The following is a 25,189-nucleotide window of genomic DNA, read 5'->3' as shown; positions in this document are numbered from 1 at the left end:
TTAATCAGCTTTTGATAATCTTTTTTGTGTGTGTATTACATTAGTGCCTGGCAATTCCAATCGGATTAGAGCCCTGTTCTGCACTGTGTATATGGGGATTTTTGATGAGTATACTGCTTCCTGCAAAAACATCGTGGTGTTTTACTTGGGTAGATGTCCTTTAGGTTGTAATTGGATGGGTCCTTTCCTTTGTACCCGAATTTTTTATATTACCTGTTTGTTTAAACATGGTGGTTTGGAAGTATTTTGTTTCCTGTTTTCTTTGTAAGCATGTGTGCTGGCTGGGGCCTGAACTTGCAAATAAATTTGCCTGTCTTAAATTCATTCCTGGCAAATAATTGAAACCTTCGCTGACAATTAATCGTGTAAATACTAGGAGGGTATAGAGTGAAAGTGAAAATACTGTTCTAGGTATTTGTAGAGCAAAATGAAAATGTTGTAATTTTAATTTCCTTGTGCTTCTGTTCGCTTGTCAAATATCATCAGGGTCTGATGGTGCAGTCTCTGAAGCTGCCAGGCTTAATCAGGTGGTTCCACACACAAAAGAATCATATCGACATTTAATTTTGTGATAAAAATGTGAAGGCTTTTTTCTTCATTAACTGTTTTTTATTTTTTTAAATGACCAGGCCTGTGATTATCTGCTTGCAAGAAGTACTGCTTTTTGCAGCAAAAAGGGTTGAGGGCTCAGAGAGGCTCAGACTGGAAGGTGGTTAGGGAAGTATTAATTCTTTCTGCCTGTAGGGGTGGTGGTTAAATGCAATTGCCTCACAACCAGGTAAAGCTACATCTTGACTCTTAGGTGATTTTTTTTTTTTTTTTTTGTGCAGTCATATTGCTGTGGTTTATAGTGATTTTTTCGTTTGGCATACACAAGTGCAAAGAATCTGTCACTGTTCTTAGCAAACGAAATACTCAGGAAAGGTACCCTCGAGGATCCTAAAACCATAAATGGCATGGAGAGGAAGAACAGAAATTGATAATTCACTCTACTTTAATACAAGCCAGAGGGCATCGGTGATGCAGGAGCTGAACAAATAACAATGCTTTCTGTATGATGCCTAAGTGAAGTACAAGTTCTGGGACAATACAGCTGTTTTGGGTTGGTGGGGTGTAAAAACGTTCGTGACACGAATCAGATGAACATATTATCACACTGGTAACCTCTGATTCAGGAAGTCCCAATGCAGACATGGTTCAAGTTGTGGAAAGCTACATCCCTGACATACTCTAATACCTTTCCTTCAGCTCCTTATTTTAGCCTCTACTAAGGAAAAGGGATTGTATTTAGAGCCATCTTTGCTCTCGCTTAATACAGCAACTCTTAAGTTACATGGGGTCATTATCATCATCTAGGTACTACAGGGAGCAAAATCGAGTTCATCTTATTCAGCTGTTAAAACTAGCTTATAACTGTTTGATATCAATCCATGTATTAAAAACATCTAATACGGAAAAGCTCTTTAGGGAAAGATATATCCTCTCTGTAAACTTTTAAGTTACCAGTCTGGAGTAATTACATCATTTTCTTCAAGGCCAATCAATCTTACGGGCAGTCTCAGAGATTGACTTGTACTCCATGTCAGCCAGTAATAGTAATAACTGGCAGTGGTCAAATGGGAAGTTAAAATTTAAACTACAGTCTTGCATATAAGACTACGTAAGAAATAGTTGGAATTCACTGCGTTGTTAGAATAGGGGTAGGGAGAGATCTTCACTGGTGGGTGAATATCGCTTTGAGTATCACTTTGTTTAGGAATCTTTCCCAGATTTGGAAATGCACTGTAAAGTTAAAAAGATGAGTCTGGAGTTCAGATAGCAGTTTTTACCAGTATACTTCTGCTCATATAATTAGCGGTTTTCAGAGTGACCCACTCTTAACAGTTTTAAATTAAAAAAGAAATGAAAAATGCTTCAGGCAAACAAAGTTTACTATGACATCGGCAAAATAAGCAAGCAAAGAAAAAGCCTTTATAGTCCACAGCAAATTTGTTGTAGAATTAAATGTTTTATACTCCTTTACAGGGGCTGTGAAATTCGTGTTTATGATATGCATTTACTCAAAGTAAATGTAAACACCAAATTCTTAAATGATGTGACAGAGATGTGAATTTAAATATGGTTATGTATTATAAAACATAAATTACTCTATCAGAAAAAAATCAGAACTTTGGCATTTGTAGCATGGAATCCAGTACACTGTCTGCATGGTTTGATTATAAATTGGTAGGGTATGGAGCTAATTGATTTGGGTGTAGAGCTGCACAACTACAGCTGTGCTTCTCCTATGCATTATCTTCCTCATTGCTTTTGAAATTATTTGACTGAAGATATGCTTGGGGGCATAATTAATGCATAGCCTGAATAACTGCACATTGACTGTAGTACAAACCAGATATAACAATTAAATGGCATGCATCAACCTCAAACACCTCTACATTCTGTTGGTGCCTTCTAAAAGTATTAGAAGTCACCAGAACTTTGGTCAGACTGATAATAATGGATAGAGAACTGGGATGAACCATTGCACAGCCCAGGAAGACTCGTCTTTTGGAGCAACGAATAACCAAGAATATGTTGGAAGTTTGCAAAATGGTGATTGTTAGAATGGAAGGAGTGCAGGAACCTTCTGTTTCTTTTTGTCATGTTATGCAACTATAAATGACCCAATGAAGCAAACAAAAAGCACGGTCACGACTGATACCGTGATGTTATTTTTTCCCCAAAGTTAACCCATAGAGTTCGTTACCCCAAGATGTTGGTGAGGCCAAGTTTTGAAGAGAAGCAATAATGTTTTAGTATATTGGATATGCTCTAGCATGTATGATTTCTGTTGTGGAAGAGAAAACATGAGAAATAAAGCAAAGCCAAAAAAAAAAAAAGTAATTGAAATCCCAACTTTATGATCAGAAAATCATAGTTTAGACCTGGAGAAGGAATGAAAACATTGAAACCTCTTGAACCAATTTTGTTTCTCAGCCCTTATTTAAATAAGGACTTCTAATTTTCTATGGGGTGTGAGGGAATTTGGAGAGGGAAAGGGCTCTGTTCCCTTATGAAGTAAAACAAATGACTTACTGTGGGCTGAACTCATACTGATTTTATTGTAAATAGTTTATTATGCAATGTCAAAATATTTTTGTAGGCTTTACTGAAATGTGTGGAAATAGGTTGGAGAAAAATAATATATGCAGAAGGTGCATACCTGTGCAAGTTCACAGTGCTGCAAAGTAGGTTGATTTGTATAGTAAGGGAAGTGTTGTAGGGGGGCAAGTAGACTAGCTCCTCCCTGACATTTCATGTGGTGGTGTCATGCTGCACGGTTCTCTGGCACTTCCCTGCTTTCCTTTTAGCTTTTCCCACTATTCATGTGAAAACATGGGGCATTTCTCGTACTACTGTTACGGTGTAACTGACATAATCCATTGAGAAGAAACACGTCTCTGGAAGCACTGAGATTCAGGTGAGACGGGGTGGGGAAGCTGAGACACAGAAATTGGTTTAGAAGCAATTACAAAATGGAAGACCTATTTTGAACTGTGGCACAGCAAAATGAAGGCAGCTCTGCAGTCAGAGTGGGCTTTTGGTTATGGCAGGGGTGAGTGGCAGTCGCTCCCTGTTCACCTTCTCCACGCAGCCTACCACTTACATTTGCTGCATGCCTTTCAGCTCTGTCTTACTGGTGGAAGCATCGTATCCTGGCTAATAATTCATCATACAAAGGTCCCTGTGCAGCGTTTGGTGCATCTTCTGTCACTTCTTTCCTGTTGCAGCAAGGTGAGAGGCCATCGGTGTGCATGCAAGGTTGTTAGGGCTGTTGGCCTGTGTGAAACCACCGCCCTGTAGGCAGACTGAGTGGCGTACGTCTGCCAGTTCTGCGTGTGGCTGTCAGGTCCTTCTGCAGCTCATCCATTGGTGCCCTTAGCAGCATCACAGGCTTTCTCACTTGGCTATATCCTGGCTTTCCTGGATCACTTAGAAATACCTTATAAAGAATGGGCTCCAACATTGGATCCCTTTAGAGCTTGCTGGTTAGTCTGTCTTCATGAAGAGAACTGACTTGTCTTCCGTTTCCTGCCTCTGGGCTGGTTATCGATCTGTGCAAATGTCTTCCCCCTTTATCACTGCCAAGCTCAGCTTCTGCAAGAGCTCTTGACAGGGGCTGTTCTTTAGCTTTTCTAAAATCCCAGTAGCTTGTATTGATTGGACCTTTGTCCATATGGCAAGCAGCTCCTTTAGTTACCTAATAGGTAACTAAACTGCAAGCTATACAGAACCACTGGCTCTTTCTTAGAATGCTGTCTGTAGCTGTGCGCCCTTCGATTCTGTCCTTTCAAGACGGTTTCTCTTACTGCTGGAGAGCTGTAATGCAGCTGCTTACACCATGGCAGGACATGTCCTTAGGCAGGGCAAGCGCTTCTGAGGCTGTCCTCTCCTGCTTGATCTTTGGATTTCCAAACCATTACTCCAGTCCCATCTGTTATATCCCCGGTCCCTTCATGCTCTCTCTCAGCTGGAGTGAGTGCCTGCATGAATGAGTTGTACCTTCCTTAGTGGAAAAATTGCAGAGGAAGGAGTTTCTTTTGCCGTGGCCCACGTAAGTACGGTTCAAGTAACACCGCTAAAGAACCTCTGCCCTGTAGATAGTTCCTGTGCATGGTGCTTCTCCAAAGCTGTCCTCTTCGGCAGGATGTTGGGTTTAACTGCTGGCTGAAATTAAGCATGGGGAGGGATGACATTCTGACATCCTTTATAAGGCTGGCTGGCGAGGGGGTTTAGTATCTGAAAATCTGCATGTCTGTCTTGGAATCTGAGAGGGATTGTTCAGATCTGTTAACTGGTGGGCAGAACCTTTGCTGTGTGGCTGATGTGATGATGCACTACTCTATTCTGGGGACTGAGGAGACAACTCTTGAAAGAAAAGATGAAAACTTACTGAGGGATGGGTTGTGCAGATAGATGTTTGTGGTGTTACGAAGAATGTCTTTGTGGGAAGGGCAGAAGTCAGATGCTGGAGTCCTGTCTGTAAATGATTTTCTGTAGAAAGGTTAAATTATTCTGTATTTCCCATACACATTTGTGTTCATACTTCTGAAGTAATTCTGCAGAGAACTGTACTTAGAAGTGACCTTATAAATAAGATTTCATATTGCACTTTTAGCTTAATAAAGGAACACCATCTATAACTTTGGCAATAACCTCTGGAGTCATACATCAGGCTATAAAACATCTGCAGAGCTCTGGGATTCTGTCACAATCAGTAGGTGTCTTAACATCTCTGAAATCAAAAAAATGTAAAATCTTGGGATATGTGACAGTTTTAACAAGATATGGCTTGATGTACTGTGGTGATCTCCGGTCAGTTTATTTGGGTTCTTCAGCTTTTCCTGACTTTTGTATAGTTTAGCATGGCTGAAAAGTCTCCTACCCTTGAGATTTGGCTTCTGTTATTCTGAAAATGTTTTGCTATTCATGTCCTTCTTAAAATTAATGATTATTAAAATCATCAAACACAGCAAACTTGCATAATGCACAAATCTATTGGTGAAGCAGTTAATTTCATACTGCTCTATTATGAATTAGGAACAGGAGGTAGAGGTTATTTTTGTTTGAGAAATTTCTAATTGAAATGGTCGTCTAGATTGTATCTACAGCTGATGGAATCGATTCTTTTCTGTCCTGTGACTTTTATTTATTTATTTTTACTCAAGTAGACCTAAGAAAAGAGCTTTGGCCATCTCATGACTGAGTACTCTGAATTCTAAAGAGCTGGTGACACACTGATGCAACAGAGCCCTTCTGAGATTTTCTTTGTGTGATCAGCAGGAGCCTTTTATAAATGGACAGTCTGCTTCTATAAACTAACAGATCTATTGGAATTACTTCTTATAGGCTTAAATATATTTAAGTCATTATTCCTGTCCTTGTTTTTGAAATTGACTGTCTGAGCAGTTGAAAGACTCAGTACTCTGTTTTCCTACTATTGTTCTGTTAGTGGTCCTTGCAAGCTTGCTCTTTATTGCTACGAAATGGGGGGCTATCTGATGACCAAGGAGCTAGGGTTTGCATCGCATCCAATTCTTGCCCGGTTACATCCTTAATTCCAAGGTTTTCGTATAGGAAATAATTGTTACAGGAAGTCAGTGGTTGTTCCCCAGTTCGGAACTTCTAGTGTGGTGTTAACCTGCAGCAACACTTCTCAGCTTTGAGTATTTGTTGGACTCAGCTGAGTAAGACCAGTCAGTCGTTAACCTGCCTGCAGCTCAAATGGCTCTTTGTCTTCAGGCACTAATGTGTCCCTGTGTCTTGATGATCTTGGCACATGCAGAAAAGTTGAAAGTGGCTGGGACATTGGATTTAATATTTTTACATACATATTAAATTTGTAATTCTCCTGTACCTAGAATTACTCTTTTACATGAATACATGTTGTTACTGTATTAATATTTCTCCATTTTGGGGGTATTTTCCATAGTAGCTTTTCACCCAGGATTTTACAGCATTCTTAACATATGCTTGATTTTTTTTTTTTATTATTTTGTGTAGTCTGAATGGGAGAGTAATGTTATTTGAATACAGGGCTCTATTTTGGACAGCAGTTCATAAGAAGTTTGTACCTTGCTGTTTGGGTAAAATGCCTTATTAGGGGAAAAAGAAATCTGGATTTAAAGGACACTTATCTAAATTACTGGAGGGGTGGGGAGCAGCTGCTGGAGGTTTGATTGTGGCCTGCCAGTAAAACATCTGGTAACTGCCAATGTTTCTGTGCTTTGAGAGAAGTGTTAAGTGGTTTTTCTTTGATTGAAAACCATATTTATGAATTCTTCATGGGTGAAGAATGAATCCAGTATGCTGACAAACTCGGTGTTTTCCTTGGATTATGCTGTCTGTCTTACTCCAGTCTGGAGCCAGTTGCTGTGTTTCTCCTGTCTCTTAAGTAAACAAGAATTTCAAACCTTGTTTAACCAGTGGAGTCTTCTGCTGGGCTGTAGGAGCTGAGAGGCTTGATGGAATCCCTACTTTTTTCCTTTTTAATTAAACAGTGCACTGACTCTCAGAGCAAACATTGGACATTGGATGATGTTTTCAGATTTTGAATCAAATTTTTTCTCATTACTTTAATTTGTGTGGGTGATGCCTGCTTCACATAGTTTGATTTTTAAATTTTTTTTCCTGATCTTTCCCTTTATAACATCTTGTATGCATTTGATCTTTGGTAGAGATGGTTTTTATATCTTTTTTTGCGATTGAAGGGTCAAGAAACATACGTTGTGGTAATGGTGCAGAAGGTGATCTTGGTTCTTTTCCTGCAGTTCTTCTTCCTCGAGCTTGAACTTCTTTGTGCAAAACTTCCCTTGTAAGTTCTGCACAAAGCAACTTCAGTCATAAGAGATTCAGTGGCTTTGACATAAAAAGGTATTCAGGGAGGAGATGAAACGTAGCTCCATCCCCTGGAAACATCCCAGCCATAGCTTGAGCTATTTTAAGGGGAGTGTTCTCTTAAATTGGGAAAGGGACATTGCCCACTGGAGGTCACTATTCCAGCTCTTGGAATTCCGCTTGTGGTACTCTGCTGTGCCTGTGGGTGACACGCAGCGGGTGCCATGTGTCTGAGCACGCGTTTACTCACAACAAGGTGCTCAGATGATTGAATTAAATCTGTGCCTGTGTGAGATTTTAGATGCTTCTGAACAGGCATATGGGGCTTGGGGAGTTTGGGGAAGAAACCTTATTTGCAATTCATCGTTTCTTTTGATATGTCATAGTTCTGGCAATGCCTATGACCTTATTGCATTTTCATAAATGTGGTCAAAAATGTATCTTCATACAATACCATATTTGTCTTGTGTAGTTTGTTTAGTAATTCTTAGTTGATCTTCATATTTTCTGAAATGTTAGGTTCATATTCTCCCTAGTTAATGAAAATTGCTAGTACCTTGAAAAATATTTCAGATGTATAACACAATAGTTGTTCAGTGCTTCTGAAAACTACAGGTTCCTATGTAGTCTTACATGTATCTAGTTAAACATAATGTACGTTAATATAGGATTTCTGTAGTGTATTAGCTGCACAGATGGTACCTGAGATGGCTTCAACTTGAAGGAAAGTGATTTCAAAGAAAACAAAAGGAAGTCAACGGCAGTAGTCAGGACTGCCAGTTCTATTGATATAGTAGAGAAAGAATTCTGAGACAAGGAAATCTTTGTATCCTGTATGAATCTGGGGTTGGTGATTAAAGTCATTACGAGCCTTGCTTAATTCAAAAGTCTTCTAAAAAGCACAGCTTTTACACTACTGCTGAGCTTAACGTGTGATAAGGGCCACAATAAAGATACCTGATGAGGAGCGTTGGCTGACAGGTTTTCTGGGCAGCTGTGTAATAGCTATTTTTATGTAGGGAATGAGCTAAAGTGCTATGCTTAGAAGAAAAATTCACACAGAGATTCAACCCTCACATGTCTCTCTCTTTCTCTTTTCTCCACCCTCTAGTGATATGCAGCTTCCGTGGAGCTGTACCGCAAGGCTTAGTCCTGGAACTAGGTGAAACTGTCCAGATCCTAGAGAAATGTGAAGGTAAGTGTGATGTTCAAGTGGGAATCCTATTTTCTATATAAGAATACAAAAATATTTTAATAAATTGCTTAGAAATCATGATGCATCAAAGCACTTGGATAAAAAGATCTAATCTGACCCACTTTCTGTAGGAAAGGCTGAGTGCTTCTGGCACTAATCCAGTCTGATAGGGGGTCAGTGTGTTTTAAGTTAACCATCTGTCCAGAAAATCTTGAACCCTGACATGATTGTTTTATTGTAATTGGGTCTTGTAATAAATTTTCAGCATGTAAAGTGTAGAATCCTTATTTCTTTAACTGTATTTTCTCAGTTGTATATTTCAATTAACTATATCTGTGTTTATTACTTAGAAATATCTGAACACATGAAAAATACTGGTTATGAAACAGAGTGACAAAGAATTTGGGAACAATGGTGGAGGGAAAAAAATGTTTAGGGAGAATTGCTTTGCAGTTATCTTCCCATGTTCTTTTATATCTAAAGGAAAATGCTATTGTATGTGTAATAAATACAGTTCCTTCTTACACGGCTGGAGATGTCTGTTTGAATAAATTGCACAATCCTCTCTTTTATTCATGTGAATAGTTTGAAGTTGTTGCATTTAAAAGGAGAATTTTTATCTTAATGTTCAGAGTAAGCAAATGGTGGAAAATATTTATTAAGAAGTAGGTTGACAAGATACAGTATCAGAATGTTTCACTAAATTCTGAGATTGAATAATGTAACCTTACTCCTGAAGTGTTAAAAACAAACTCAAAACACAGATCCACAAATTTGAATTCCAAATTTACATTCCACAGTAGGTTTGTTTTTGTGTTTGTTCAGTTTACTTTCCTTTTTCATCTCCAGTGTTAAAGTTGCTACATAAACCTTTTGTGTGCATGTCAGAAGTCTGCTTTTCTTCTGTCATGCCTGGAACTCTTTTGCTCTTGTCTTATATTCAGGCGTTCTATTTGTTTACCTGCTGACTTAACTCTTTAATGAAACAGTAACCTGATGTATGCAATTTTTCCAGAATAGCAATGGCTTCCTCACTTGCACATATAAAAATTTCAATTAGTCTTGCAGCTCAGTGGTGATGTTTAATCCAAGGAGAAGCATGCTATAAACAATTGATGTGTTGTTATACCCAGGAATTGATAATGTGTTTGTTGTGTTGTTTTTTTGTTTGTTTGTTTGTTTTTTGTTTTTTTGTGTCTTTTTTTTTTAAGTGTGGTGTAATGGGCTAGGCTTTATTCAAATGCTGGATGTTGATTGTGTTGGTTGTCATCTTTTACAAGGTCTTGTGAGTTAGTACATGGTGCAAGCTCAGGAAAAACTACTTGATGAGGATAATGCAACTAAGGGAAAACAGTATATATTGTTGAAAGTGGTCATGATGTTTTTCAAACCATTTCCAGTAATCTGGGAAACTTTCTTAACTGCAAGAAATAAAGGCACAATAACAAAGGAGCAGCTTGTTCACAAGAAAGCAGCAGAAGGTTAATCCAGTCTGTCTCTTTACAGTGTTACAATAACTGGTCTCTGTGTATTCCCTTTCCTGGTAGTTTTGAGGGCAATTCCTCAAAGGAAGTTTGTGTCAGTCTTCAAGATTGTTGAAAAAGGAGGCCCTTGGACAGAGTCCTGGGTGGAAGATATTTGTGCAGGTGATTTTTTCACTTGCCTGTGGTTTTTTTAAGCCCTCTATCCTGTAGTTTTGTTTGAGATGGCTTTAGCATGGACTTCACATATAAAATAAATAAGATTGATATTATGCAGCTCCAAATGTTATTATAAAAACTAAACTCGTCTAGATGTCTAGTGGTGAACGGAGTGAAATCCAGCTGGTGACCAGACATCGGTGGTGTTCCCCAGGGGTCGGGGCCTGTCCTTTTTAATATCTTTATTGATAATTTGGATGAGGGAATCGAGTGCACCCTCAGCAAGTTTGCAGGTGACACCAAGTTGGGGGAAGTGTTGATCTGCTGGAGGAAAGGAATGCCCTGCAGAGGGACCTGGACAGGATGGGTCGATGGGCAGAGGGCAATGGGATGAGGTTCAACATAGCCAAGTATGCCGGGTCCTGCACTTCGGCCACAACAACCCCATGCAGGGCTACAGGCTTGTCTCCACAACTTTCTTCTCTCTAATCCTCTTTGAATCTTTCCGTTTACGATCATGCCACTGAGAGAGAACTGTGTGCTGTACTTGCCATGCACTGGAAGGTGAAAGGGTATGGCAGCAGTGTGCCACCTACAGACGCTGAAAGGCAGAGCTTTCTAGTCTCAAATGACAAGGCATGAGTACATTCCTTGTTTGAGGTGCATGAGGAGTGCACAATTAAGAACGCCCTCTCTTTGTATCACAGTGGCTAATGCCCTGCCACTGACAGTAGCTGTGTGTGGCATTCTAAGTAAACTTACAAAGACAGTTTTGTCCATTTATTTTTTGTTGGTAGGAAACAGTTTTCTTTAGATTATAAACGCTTCAATTTCAGTGGCTTTAATTATTACTTTGAGTTTCCTATATATTCACTGAAAAGGAAGTGATGCCTGAAGTACCAATTAAAAGAATGTTATCTTACCCACGTGAATTCTGGTGTCCACACAAATATTTAGTTGCATGGCTTAATTTTTGTGTATGTTAGTAGTTGTATTCTTAATAAGTGTAATTCACATAGTTTCCTTGGACAGCATGGTCAAATGAAGGCTTTCCAGTGTTTGGGGCAATTAAGAGCAGAGAGAGCTTGTAATTAGCTTTTCTTAATTTTGAAGAGCTCTGCTTGAGAAGTGGTGCCCCTGGTGTGCCATCGTGTCTCCAGTAAGATACCCCTTTTTGCTCTTTGCCTTTTGTGGAGTGTTCCTGGGGAACTGAAGTCTCTTGGACCCCTGCAGCTGCTGTGGAAAATTCTGCCTGGCTATTCGAACGAGCCTTTTGGAGAGCAGGAATGGCTTCTGGGTGGCTCTCTATTTGTCTAAGGCCAAGATAAAATGCTAAGATACAGTTCTACATCTTCTGCTTTTGTGGTGGCATCTCTGACTGCATTATTAGCATCTTCCTGTGGTTCTGCTGGCATCGGGCTGCTCCCTGACGTGGTGTTGGCAGCCTGGGCTGGCATTCATCTGCTGCTCATCCTGTCCTGGCACTGCTGGGAGCACCAGGCTCAGAACAGAGTGGTCTTGGCATTGAGTGGTGGTTGCAGTGTCAGACAGCTTTTGCTAAGCATTGTTGCCATCCCTCTTCTGGGTCACTTTGAATGCTGTTAGCTGCACGCGAAGATACCCTGCAAGCAGCTTATGTGCAGATTAAATGATAAAAACAATAATTCATTGACCAACATGTGCAAAAGATAGTTTTCCTTCAGATGTGAGGGTTATGCACAGCACTGCAAAGTCTTACTAGTGTAAAATTCAGAATGAGTGTGTCTGTGTATATATCTATAAAATATATAACCTACTAGATGTATAAGATTATATATATTATACCTAGTTTAATTAGGTATGCGTATTGGAATAAAAACTAAATACAGTTCGAAGGTTCAACTTTCCTACTTGGTTTTGGTATTAGCTATTGAGCAGTTTCAAAAAATTGTTTGTTAAATGTAATAATTAAATAAAAGTTAAAATTAAACAGTATTCTATAAGATAGTTGTCTGCTCATAATAAAATACTTTGGTACAATTTTCGTAGAAGAAACCAGCTTTTTTTTTTTTTTTTTTTTTTCCAAATAAATTCCTAATTTGGGGTTAAAGATGGAGGGTGCAAGATCATGCTTGAAAGTTTTGTTTAGTTTATAGTTAGCTGCAGAAAGCCATAATGTTGTCAGTGATAGTGGCCTCGTAGCTGGAAGTTGTACTTAATTTAACAGACACGTTGGGATTGAAATATTTGAAAAAAGTTCTAAAATACTGAAGGTTGTCAGAGTAGCAGAGCTGCATGTTTTAGTTACAGAAACCCCTGGAGTTCTATTTTAATTTTAAAATATTTTTCAGAATTTAAAATTTTGTTTTCACAATTAATTTTGACCTGGTCACTAGGATGGTAAATAAATCTGGTCCTAAGGGAGACAGGTATAACTAGTTTTGTGCAGCACTCTTTGTTTTTGCAGATTTTTGTCCTGAGAATTACTTCTTTCCTTCTATGGTTTTTAGTAGTTTCTCAGAACAAATGTTGCAAAAGTTTGCTTTTCTTGACAAAATTAAGGTAGTGAAGGAAACTTGGCCTAGGCAAATGTAGTGCCTCAGAGAAACTGCTTCTTGGCCCAAGCTCTGTTTGGAGCCCAAGTTGTTTATAATGTGATTGCTGCTGCCTTTAAAGTCTGATTTCCTCATATTTAAAAATCAAATCTCCCTTTAAATAATGCTCTGAACCACTGATGAGCAGGGCACCCTTCCGATAGAGCTTTAAGTAGAGGTAAGGGAGTAGAAGGCTGTTATTGGGTCTGACTTGACTTTGTTGTGTCCCTTGGCACCCTCTGGTTAACAGCTGGGCTGGGTGCTCTATCCCGGTTACTCTTTCGTACCTTTATATTGTAGCAGTTGCAACATGAGACCCTCATTTTGCCTTGTTTAAGCTTGAGGGTGAATTCTGCTTGGCATCATGACATCTCTGTTTTGGAAGACTTTGATTAAAGCTTCTAGTTTTTTATCCTAAAATTGGTGTTTTGAAGAGTTTCAGAAAGCTTTTTTTTTTTTTCCTTGACATGTCACCTCAACAGAGACAAATACGATAGATAAAAGGTTCTGTCCAGTGTTTATCAGTCTTTTTGAAGCTGTATAATTAATGGAATAAAGGTCTGCTTCCTGACTTAACAACCAGTCAGCCCTGCAATTTAAATTTAGGTTTGTTCCCATTGTATGCAGAAGATCTGGAGTTATGAAATTTAAATTTTGGCCAAAAAATGCAAAGCTTTAAGAGAGGAACTTAATAATGCAAAATGCAATTATCAAATTTCTAGATAGACTTCACATGGTAATGTTTTAACCGTAGCTGGGAATTCACTACTGGAAAAATTGTCAATAATTTGTGACGCATCCATGAAACTGTTCTTTTTTCTGCTGGTTGGAGAACGTGAGGCTGCAGCAAGTATTGGAATGTAGGCTTTGCCTGGAGAGCAGGCTTTCAGAGTAGGAGCTTGTGTTACATGTCCTTGTGCTTCCAATGTAGTAAATCTGTGGATCTCAGCAGGATGGTATGCCACTGCTTTCCATCAACAGACCAAGATGTCCTGGATGCGTGTTTGTTTAATGTTCAGGGTTGTTACGCTGGGTTTTGAGCTAGCTTATTAGTTTCCAAGGTGTTCTATTCATTTTAGAAAAACTTGGTTCTTTTCAGGGTGAGGGATGTTAAGTCTTGATTTCTCCAAAGCAAAGCGCGGAAGTGCCGGTCTTTCTGTTCTGGATATGTCCTTAATTGTAAAATCAGGGAGGGCTTGATGTATGAAAATAAAAGATAGCATTTCTCAAGTGCTTTTCTGCTCAGAGCTGTCTTGTGAGAAACCTCAGCTTTTTACATTCACAGTTAGCCTCAAAGGGAGTTTTGATTGCTGTCTCTGCTGGTCTGGAGATGCAGGACCCTGTCCCTGCTCTCAGACGCTACTACAAACTTGAATTCTTCCACTCTGATGACTTCTCTTGTTGGATAGCCCTGAGACTAGGACAGATTTCCTGAGAGCAGTAAGGAGGCCGTATGTTATGTGGATTATTGTCAAGGATTTTGGTTTTGATGTGAATTAAAATCTTCTCTTATTTCAGCCTCTTTTGCCTGAGTCTTTAGGCTGTCCATTAGAAAGACATGTTCTTTCTTAGTTCTGTTAAACTCAGTGACTACTCCTGCCCTGCACCCAGCCTGGAGGCATTTTGATGTCAGTCCTATCCCTGGCCGCTTCATGAAATGCTTTCCCTTGGGAAAATGTCATTTTCTCAAAGGAATTTGAACCTCAGAATTGTGCTCACAATGGAGACAACTTGAAGCTCTGGCGAATGGTGGTCTTTGTTAATTATTAAAACCTGACTTTTTGTGGAGTTATTTTTGCAGGACAATGAAGATTTGTGTTCTTGTGGCAGATTCTACTAGCAGATCTTTTCTGTACAAGTTTGAGTTCACAATTTCCCATGAATACTTACATAATTTATTTCCAGAATTCTCTTTGTCATGATGTTATCTATGGATTTTTTTCCCTACAGTCTTGGTGTTTTGTTACTCAACTTTAATATTAGAACTTTATTTTTTTTCTGGAAAATAGATAAATATTTTCCAATTACTTTTTGTTTTTCTGCTATTGAGTACTCAAAAGGGGATTGGCTTCTTCCATGTGACAGACTAATTGTTGTTTAACTGGAAATTTGGAAAGGGTTATGAGGTGGCTTTTGGAAAGAATATTGTGTTTTGTTCAAGGTTCTTTCAAAGGGAAAGATCAATAAACATTGGTAGCTCTTCTAATCTCTCAGATTATGAGACTGAGATGTGCAGGTCTGCCTCGGAGTTTCTTTTGCAATTTAGTTAGAAGTTTCAGCAATAATGCAGTCCTGAGTGATACATCTCTGGAAAGAGTGTTTTTTCAGTCCTTATCAATGAGTATGCAGGTTTCTGGAATAAGGCTTCAAGTTTCCCACACTGAATTTCCATATGTGCAAGTTGTTGTGGGAGGAAATTTCAAAACGAGAAAAAAAAAAAACAAAACACACACACACACAACATCCACCTTTAAGTAACTTAAATAAATAACATGTGATGCTCGTATATATGTTTACAATGCATTTATCTGTCCTGCCTCTTTCAGAGAACTTTCTGAATTCCAGGATTCAGAGGAGCTAGTCAGAAAGTTTAGTAATTTTTGGAGCTGAAAAAGCCCCATAGACAAAGAAAAGAGTAGGGACACATTCTTGCAATATACTGATAAGAATACTGTTACTGTTTTTTTCTTTAGCTTTTATTACTGGTCTGCAAGTATCTTACTATGTGAATATATGGATAGGCGATGCATTTTGCAGAAAAAGGTTTGAGCAAGTGGTCATCTTAATGTGCAGTGGGATCAGGCATAATTGTTTACTTTTGGTTTTTGTTTTCCTCCAGTGCTGTTGTCCTGGAATTAATTCTTCCTGGTCTCTGAGGAATTATTTTCCTGCGTAGGTTATACAGGGGACAGAGCTATAGATCAGCCTACTTTTCAATTTTCTTGGCTTGTATCAAATATTGTCAGGTAGAATTGAGGAAAACAACTTGTATATAATCTTCTTTTCCCTGGGTTGGATCTTTCTCCTTAGAAGCACAATGATTAGGCTTTATGGTTGGTTAGTTCAGGCACTCTGCTTAGTTTATCTACACTACATCGTGCTGTCTGGTGTAATAGAGTTCATAGGAAAGCATAGTTTGAATAGTGATTTAGGATACAGCAACTTGTCCAGAACACACTGGTATGGATGTGATTCATTCAATTTTTTTCAGTACTTGGATTAAACTTTGTATTACGCATACTGAAAATGAAAAGCATAGGGTATCCAGATCAGTTAGATTCAGAAAGTGTACACAATTCCTACACCAACAGTTTGTTTTACTGAGGTGGTATGTCCATCACGCTATCAATTTTGTAAAATAAGTAAAATAAAAATTGTTTTACATCACCACTCATCAAAATCTATCCATCAGACAGCCTTGTTGTGACACTTCCCTATAAATACACATCGGCACAGTGTTAAGATTAAGTCCAAAATCAATTCTTACTAATTAATAGTAATTACTAGAAAGTTAATCTGTTCAAATTGTAGATGCTCACAATTGTTGATTAATATTAACTTATTCACAATATTCGTGTCACTTCATGGACAAGTTTTTCTGAATTTTAAAATCTTTCTCACCATTTCATTTAAGTCAATAGCCTTTAAAGGAAATGTATCACTAGAGAATGAATGACGTAATTCTAAAGTACTAGCACTTGGATGTAGTATGTTAATATCAAAAAATGTTAGCACTGAGGTCTAACTGTGTAGTCCACTTAGTTATCACAACTGAAGCAGCTCTCTGGATTTGATGGCTGTCATGATTAATCCTCTAAAATAAATATTCTTTAAAAGATCTGGTTAGATAACTATTAATGTGTTTAAGACTATTTTTAAGAAAAAAGGTTTAGTTCATTGTAGTTGATAAAGTAATGCAGATGCAATTTTTTACATCTATTAAAAAAAAAAAAAAAGCAATGTACCTTTTCTTACTGCTTTGACTTTGAGATACAGAATGAGGTTTCAGTGGTGTTCATTGTAAGCAAATAAGGAATTATATCTTACAAGTTAGTGCTTTCAAGTACTGCAGAGCTCTTCCATCTACTGCATCTTGCTTGTGAGGAGTTGGAGGAAACTTAAAACAGAGAAGGGTGATTCTAAAAATACTGCTCTGCACTGAGAAAGAAAAAAGAAAGGACAGCTAAGATCTGGAGAACCTGATCTCCAAGATTGAAGGGAAATGTGCAGGTTTTCAAATGTATAAAAGTACCTACAAAAGGAAAGTCAACAAAATACTTTCATGTTCTCAATAATAATGATCCTGGATTCAAATGGTGGCAAGGAAAATTCGGATTATAAAGTACGAATGTATTGTTTGAGCCGCTAAATCAGATTGCGTGGTAAGGATGTGCCATCTCCCCTTGGCAGAAATAAATGCTCTGCCTTTGAAATACTATCCCAAAATGTTGCTTTTACATGCAGTCTTCTTGGCTGATGCTGATCGTTGTGAGAAATTTATTCTGAAAGGATTCATGTACAGCACCATCACTTTCAAACCAGTCTGGGAGGAGTAGCAGGATGTTAATATATGTTCATGTACTGTTTGTGGTTATATGCTAATATTAATGTGATTACCATGAAGTTTGACCAACTAAGAAATAAATTGAAAACAGTTTTATTTTGCATTGTAAACAATGCCATGGGGAAATTTTGGCGTTCTATCCTATTTACGTAAGGAATTTGTATAATAAAGAGATGCTTTTTTTCATACTAGGGTTTATGAACGCCTTGAATCTGTTTTCTTTTATATTGATTCGAGTTTCTTTACAAAAAGAAGTCAAGACTAGGAGGCTGTCTTGAAAACAAAATCAAGGCACACCGAGTCTCTAAATGAGTCATATCATAACTCAGCCAAAAATAGTGCCTTTTCTGAGGCAGACAAAATACACAGTTACCTGGTTCTTCTCTATTCTCCATAGCAAATCGCTGACCAGTTCTCCTAGTGCTCTTCTACATGCTACAGATATTAAATTATATCTGTCTTATGAAGAAAAAATTAAAACTAGCAAGTTGCTGGGAAAATTACTTGGAGGAGTCTTTATGGCCCATGGATTTGGATTATGTGTAGTCACTGAGTTGTATCACGTGTTGGTATTGCCTGTCTGAGTGCTGGGCCACAGTAGGAGAGCGGCTTATAGGCGGTTGTGCTTGCTGCTTGCCACCCCCCGGTGAGCAGCCCTCCTCCCAGCCAGCATCCTAGCATGCTCTTTTGGAACAGCCCACAGGAGCCTCGGGTCTTCAGGTCTGGCCTCGTGTGCTGGGGCTGAAGCATCAGACCCAAATCTGAGGAGAGCAGTGGATTTTTAACAATGATATGTGACAATTTTGTGTCTTGTGACATGGAAGAGCAGCTCACCCATCATGACAACTTGAGTGTGCTCCTTTTCTGTGGTTAAACTAGGTGGTGATTTCAGCACTTTTTTATCAGGTAAATCATTGTCTTGCATGGAGTGACATTAATTTCACCTGTGCAAAATAGAAGTAATTGAGTTCTTCTGTTTGACTAGCAGCCTTTGTAGCTTTGGCTTTTACTTCTGATATATTGTCCTGTCTGGTGCTGTTATCTGATGGGGGATGCAAGAATTAATAATTGGATTTTTGAAATTAAATCCTGAAGTCTTTTCTCTAGCCTCACAGGTATACATAAGACCAGACATATGCAAAGGATTTATCATTGTTTAAACAATGTTAGAAATGTATGATAATAGCTCTTCCTGCCTTTAAAGGGACAGGTTTGGGCAGCCTGGATTTTTTTGGTTGAGATAAACACTGGGAAGAGACTCCTGTATCAGCATGCAAGAAAAATGTTCACTGCATGAGCGCTGAACACATTTTTCTAACTGGCTTATGACTGTGAGTGAAGCGACAAAGTGTACATTAAGCTGCTTTTACTCCTGGTGGGAATAAATAGGAATATTCCAAGTTCTTGATTGCTTATAATTGTTGCAGAGCAAAAAAAAAAAAAAAAAATTAAAATAATAATAATAAAAAAAAAATATATATATATATATATATATAAAAAAAATTTGACGTGAGGCACAGTGAGTTTGAGATCTCAATGATTGCATAGTTTTCAGTCAGTTTGCTTCTATGTAAAGCCAACAATACCAGAATTTAATGTACTGTGTTTTGTCTGATTTTAGGCTGGTACAGAGGTGTTTCCATTAAGAAGCCCAATGTAAAGGTAAGTGTCAATTTTTAAGTTAGGTTGTCTACTTTGCTGTTGCAACCCTTGTAAACTCTTAGCTTTTCCTGCACTTAGGAGTTTAGTTAAATCTAATCCTGGCACTTTCTTCATGTGGCAGGATTAGATTTATTTTCTAAATTCAGAGCAAAATACTCGTCACCCCCCAAAAATCATAATATTATCCAGTTTAAGCCTCTTCCTACTCCTCTGAAGAAAACAGTAGAAGGGTGATGCACTTACACTCCTTAATTCAGGATTTTTTAAGAACACATTTGAAATTTTATTATTCTAAAACAATTTTGGAAAAAGTCTGAAAAAGTTTGTTTTAGACTTCTACAGTTTAACCACTGCATTTGGTTTTCCAGTGATACCCCAGTTCTGCTCTTGGAGAGCTTTTTCAACTGTTCCGATATGAATACATGTGTATTTATGTAAATGTATGTATCCAAACATGTAAACAGTTTCTCCTATGTAAACATAATTTCATTGTCTTTTGTTATAAATATAGCTTGCATTTAAAAAGAAAAGAGTATCAGATTCTCATGTGTAACATCACTTTTTTCCTGACGCTACCAGCATTATGTTTGCAGAAGCATAATCCTCTCTTAATGGAACAGCCTATACGTATTTTGTGTGCGTTGGTACGCTTATGCTTGAGTTTATGTTCAGTTTTGATAAGAGAGCCCTTCAAACCTTCCTTTGTTTCTTAGGTAACTAGCACAGGATCACTGATAGAGACATTAAGTATTGGAAGTGAACCAAACAAGAAACTGAATTGGCATTTCTTCCTTTTCTAGATACTCATATGGCTGAAAGCATGAACAGTTGCTTTTTTTCCTGATGAAGTCATTCCTGTTGTTAATCCCTTCTCCTTCTGCAATGTCAGTCTTGCCTGTGCAAAGGAAGGAGTTTTTCTTAGCGTTTTGGATAAGCCTTACTTAGTATTCATTTCAAAACCCTCACCATCCTGAAAAATTTTACTCCTTTTATACAGATTTTAAAGCTCTAAAAATTTGAAGCTCAAATTTGATTACTGAATCTTTTCTGAGAGTGAGTCTGCTGTTTTTCACCTGAAGATTAACAACGCTGATCTTGTATTCCCTGCTGAAGATGTAGATTTGCCATTCTTACAGGCTGAGGTTGCTCTGAGCATTTGGGGCCGTCTTTTTTAGAGACAATGGAATGCAGTGAAAACTTCAGTTAAATTACTTTTCTCCATGTCTCATCTCACAAGAACTGGCTGGCACAGGCAAGGTTAGATTCCAGCTGTCATGGGAACAGCAAAAGGCAAATACCCAGGGCTGTCCTGGATGGGTTCAGACAGTTCTTTGTGAGGAAAGACGGAGAAAAGAAGGGAAAAAGATAGCCCCAGGGTACGCAAATAATGCAGTATGTTCTTCAGTGAAAGACTGGTGTGGGGGCTAGACACAAATTGGATGGTGGGCTCTTTTGTTTTTTGTTTTTAAGCTTACATTGTTGTCATTTAATGTAATGCATCATGCTGGCAGGTAGGCATGCTTTGGAATCATGCTGATGTCATGCTGTGAAATGCCCAATAGGTATTTTGCTAGCTGTGCTGGCTAGCTTACATGTCTCCAGTAAACATCCCTGGTAGGTAGTACTGGTACTGATGCCTTTCTGCTAGCTGCAAGCTGCGTGTTTCTCAGAACTCATCCCACTTGTCACATCTTTTGACTGCTTGCTTATCACCTATTAGCAGATTATTGTTCTCACACAGTCTTCGCAGCAGGAAGAAATTTTGTTAAGCAGAGGTCTTTTTCTCTCAATCTTGTCCATTTTGTCCATTCCAAGGCAGCTGGGTAGGATTAGAATAGCATCTTTTCATTTGGTCATAGTTGGCATACCTATTATTTTTATACCAGAGCATGTTTCCTAGAGAACAGTGTTTCTGAACACTTTAGGAGCTTTTGGGAATGAAAAGTGCTTGGTATAAGTCTTTATGACGTTTTTATTGAATAGACTTGCAAAACTTCCTTCTGAAGAAACTGGTCTCTTGAAGATGGAGGTTTGACTCAGGGTGTTGTCCTGTCCAATTTGAATGTTGACTTTTGACTGTGGTAGTGACTTTGACACAGTAATAGATGGGTTTTAATACGGTGTATTGGCAATTATATGTTGTGGAATAGAATATAAATGCTAAAAACTGCAAGTGTACTTTTCTAACTTACAGACTTTTCTCTCTTGCAGGGGATTTTTCCTGCAAACTATATTCACTTGAAAAAGGCAATTGTCAGTAACAGAGGGTGAGTGTTTTTCCTTAAACTATGGTTTTTTTTCTTGTTTAGAAGGGAATCTAAGAAGTATTTTTAAAAGTTAATATTAAACTAAAACCATTCAGTAAGTTTTATTTTAGTTTTTGTGCTTAAGTTTTTAAATTTAAATGTTACTCTATAGAGCTCTGTTAGAAAGTTGTTGGTTTTATTGATGTTCTTTAGTGTTAAGAACCAGTTTTATTTACTCCTGTTCACTTTTGCTTATAAAATCCTGACTTCAGAGGTATCATCTGAAATGCACACATTTTAAAGAATTCCATTTATATTTTTTATTTCTTACTGCTGCTCACTGGCAGAATTCTATATTCTGTTTGCTGTGGAGACACTGGCATGTAGGCAGCAGATCTCACTTCTCAACAGATTTTCAGCAAAATATAGCTGACGAGGTAACGATGTTAATTGGAAACTTCAAAAGCATCTAACCCCCACACCTCATCCCAACGAATGACTGAAAATCTTTTACCTTTGCTGTAACAGGAAGGCTTATTAGACATAGGTTTAATTTAGTTAATATTAATAGCAATGCTGATGGCAACATAACATCAGACTTTACTGTATGTAGGCTCTATAACCTGCAAAGTTTCCTGAGATTAACTGGGACTCCTCAAATCAATATCCTGCGTGGTTATGGCTTCTTCTACCTGCATTTTCTAGATTAGGACAACTGTGGGGAGATTTAGAAATGCAGTATTTCATACAGTGATCCAACGTGGCTGATGAAATGTGGGATATAAAAAGCATTAAATGTCACTTAATGAAGTGCCTGTTGAAAAATATGTGACTTCTGATAATCTTGAATTATACGATCATCTCAATGACTGAGTGAAGTTTGTAAGGGCAGCTGTAGTACTGATGCTTCTTCACTTTGGGGTGTAATCAAATCTAGCTTTTGTGTAGAATGACTATTCCTAACATGTACTCTCCTTATGGGGAAGAATGCTTTCCTGCAATTTGTGGTTATTAGTACTTAATGTTAGTTCAGAATTTATAAGGGGCAACCTCTTCAGGATATTTGGATGCTTAGTAGGATAATTAATGTAATTTTTTTTAAGTAAATATCTAAGATTAGTATACCAGTTGACACAACAGAACATAATACAGTTCCAAATCGGACTTCATGGTCACTGTCATGTTTTGGTAAAAGAAATTCTGCATCTGTATTTAAGAATATATTTAAAGTGCTAGTATAAACACTTGCCAAATAATAAAGCATGGTATATACTGTTCTTATATTTGGGTCAAAAATACAATACGGTGTCATTAATATGTAGGTATAATATGGAAGAAGTTAAAGTTATGGGAATGCAAAGCATTTTATTTAAACGGTTAAGTATAGTCCTGATAGGCATTCGTTTTAAATCCAGCCATACTATTGAAGTCTAATCTTCCAGAATGGTTTATTTTTCAATGATGCCAAGAGTTTGTAAATCCATTTGCAAAAATAATCTTTAGAAGAACTTTGGCTTTAATATTTTTCCCGTATTAGCTAAAGTATATTGTGATTCCTTTCATACTTTAGTTTTCTATGGTTTCCTAAAGGAATGCTGAATCTTTTTGAATCCCTTCCCTGTAATAGCATTTTCAAAGATCTGAAAAGAACTGAATTTCCAGCCAGAAGTGGTTGTGACATCTTTTTTAATGCTAGTATCAATCAAATTTTGGTGGTGTATACTAAATACACAATCTTTGTTTGACAGTTGAAATGATCTTTGAATATGAGCTAAAGAAGTATTGAGCTCTTCGTGTTCTTAGTATCATACTTGAGATCACAAGCATATTCTGTGGAGATGTATTAAAACATGAATTCAGATTTACTAGTCTTTCATTGTGGCCAAATTGGAAGAAGGAAAAAAAAGTGAAGTAGTATAAGAGGGCACAATCTCAGATGCCTAGCGTCTATCAGTGTTTCAGTGGGAATGGTGAGGTCATTGGCATAATAATAGAAAAAGTTGTGATTTGTCTTACTGTCCTGGTACGTATGAATTGGTGCTTTCCAGTCCTAGCTTTAATGAGTTGATTGTATACCTAATATGGCCATGCCAGGTTTTTAAGATAGTGATGTTTCTAATGTATGTATATTTTAGATCTTAACATGAGATTTACTTATCATTGATGTGAATTTGTCTTTTTGGTAGCTTGGAAACAAAAAATTGAAGCTTTTGCTTGATAACTTTTCTACTCCAAGAGTACTTTAATCTAAATTACTTTGACTTGGTGATCTTGAAGGTCTTTTCCAACTAAGTCCAACTGCCAGCCTGATCTACTGAGTCCCATTGCTAAACTATGTACCTTAGGCCATGTCCTACATTTCTTAAATACCTCCGGGGATGGAGACTCTGCCACTGCCCTAAGCAGCCTGTTCCGTTGCTTGACTGCCTGCTCTGTGAATAAATTCTTCCTCATATCCATCTAAACCTCCTCAGGCGCAACTTGATCCAGCTGTCCACTTCATCCTCCTCCTTCCACATTGCATTTGGCCTTAGCTAATGATGCACAATTATTGGTAGTAAAACTTTAAAAAGAGAAGTACTATAATACTATCATACTATTTTTAATGATGAATTGTTCTAAAAAAAAAAAAAAAAAAAAAAAGAACAAAACAAAAACAAAACAAAAAAAAAACAACAGGAAAACACCAAACAACCCACAAGCTTTCAGAATTAAGTACATCTCATTGTTCTCAGGTTTACTTGTTAGCATTCATTTAGCTCTGCTCAGGAGATAGAACAAATAATCTAAATTGTTTATGGAGTGGGGAGTTTGTAGCTTCCCTTCTGACGAGTTTCAAAATAGCTGTGTGCATGGCTTTACTGCTAAAGAGGAAGGGCTGTGTGTCTTTTACCTTGTTGTTGGATGTGCTGCAGAGACTCTGACTTGACACAACCTGTCCCAAAACACGTTGTGAGCCAGTGTTTTTCATTGGCACTATGCTAGGAGCTATGGAAAATTCTTCCAATGCAATGTGCTTCAGAAATGTTTTTTTATTTTTAATGCTCCCTCTTTTAAAAATTGCTGAAAGATCAGAAGCTTGAAATAGACCTTATTTTTACAGTGTTTGACATTTTTCTGTAATGCCATTCAAAATAAATGGCAAGTCAGGGCACTTATGACTCAGATGGTATAATGTGTTACAATGCATACATTAGTTATCACGTTCTTGCATCTTAGTGTAATGATGGAAGACAGCACACTATACTTCTTTAATTGGAAAGAAAGACCTTGACCACAAAAGGACGATTTCTATTCTTTTGATTAGAGGGTAGCCTACTCAGGTTTCCTATCCAATATTGAAAAGTCTTCTGGATAGGAAAGGTTCAAAGATGGTAGATCTTTTGGGTAATTGATTATATTGGACAACATATGAATTGGAGGTGAAAAATGGATTGGACTGGCTTAGATGGAGGGAACACAAACTGAAGCACCCCGTTTACAGGCAAAATTACATAACACGCTGTAATCATGAAAAGTGTTTTCATTGACCTTAATTGGAATAATTTAAATATTGAACACGTAACTAGAAAATTCTTCACATAAGGACATTCTTGTTGAATATAATTGAGGAGGAGTTAATATAATACTGGAGTTGCTTCAGTGTTACAGCAGACAAAATGTTACTCTTAAAATAATTTCCTTTATGTTGAGAGATCAAAAAAAGATGAAGTTTTAGCGTTTTGCAAATAACAGTACCTTTACTAATATTTTCCCTCTTGTCTAGGCAATATGAAACAGTTGTTCCACTTGAAGATTCTGTTGTGACTGAAGTCACAGCAACACTACAGGAATGGGCCGTACTCTGGAAACAGCTGTATGTGGTAAGAACATTACCCTTCTCATTGTACACTCTTTTTCAAGCAGAAGAGACACATTGTATGCATTTC

General features: G+C 37.7%; 1 protein-coding gene across 15 annotated transcripts in view; it reads left to right on the top strand.

The window, feature by feature from the left end:
* The window catches only part of DOCK3 (dedicator of cytokinesis 3), a 257,137-nt gene that overhangs the window by 55,238 nt on the left and 176,710 nt on the right, over positions 1 to 25,189 (top strand). For 14 of the 15 annotated variants that reach the window (XM_084531292.1, XM_084531300.1, XM_084531299.1 and 11 more), the window contains 4 exons: positions 8,492 to 8,575; positions 18,974 to 19,014; positions 21,226 to 21,281; positions 25,027 to 25,123. In XM_084531292.1, coding sequence (XP_084387418.1) covers positions 8,492 to 8,575; positions 18,974 to 19,014; positions 21,226 to 21,281; positions 25,027 to 25,123 — 278 coding nt within the window. Of the gene's footprint in view, positions 1 to 8,491; positions 8,576 to 18,973; positions 19,015 to 21,225; positions 21,282 to 25,026; positions 25,124 to 25,189 lie in introns of those variants that run through there. The other variant, XM_084531294.1, reaches the window with a different exon arrangement.

Source organism: Aythya ferina (assembly GCF_964211825.1).
Source record: "Aythya ferina genome assembly, chromosome: 10".
NCBI classification, from domain to species: Eukaryota; Metazoa; Chordata; class Aves; order Anseriformes; family Anatidae; genus Aythya; species Aythya ferina.
This window is presented reverse-complemented; position numbering and strand designations above follow the sequence as displayed.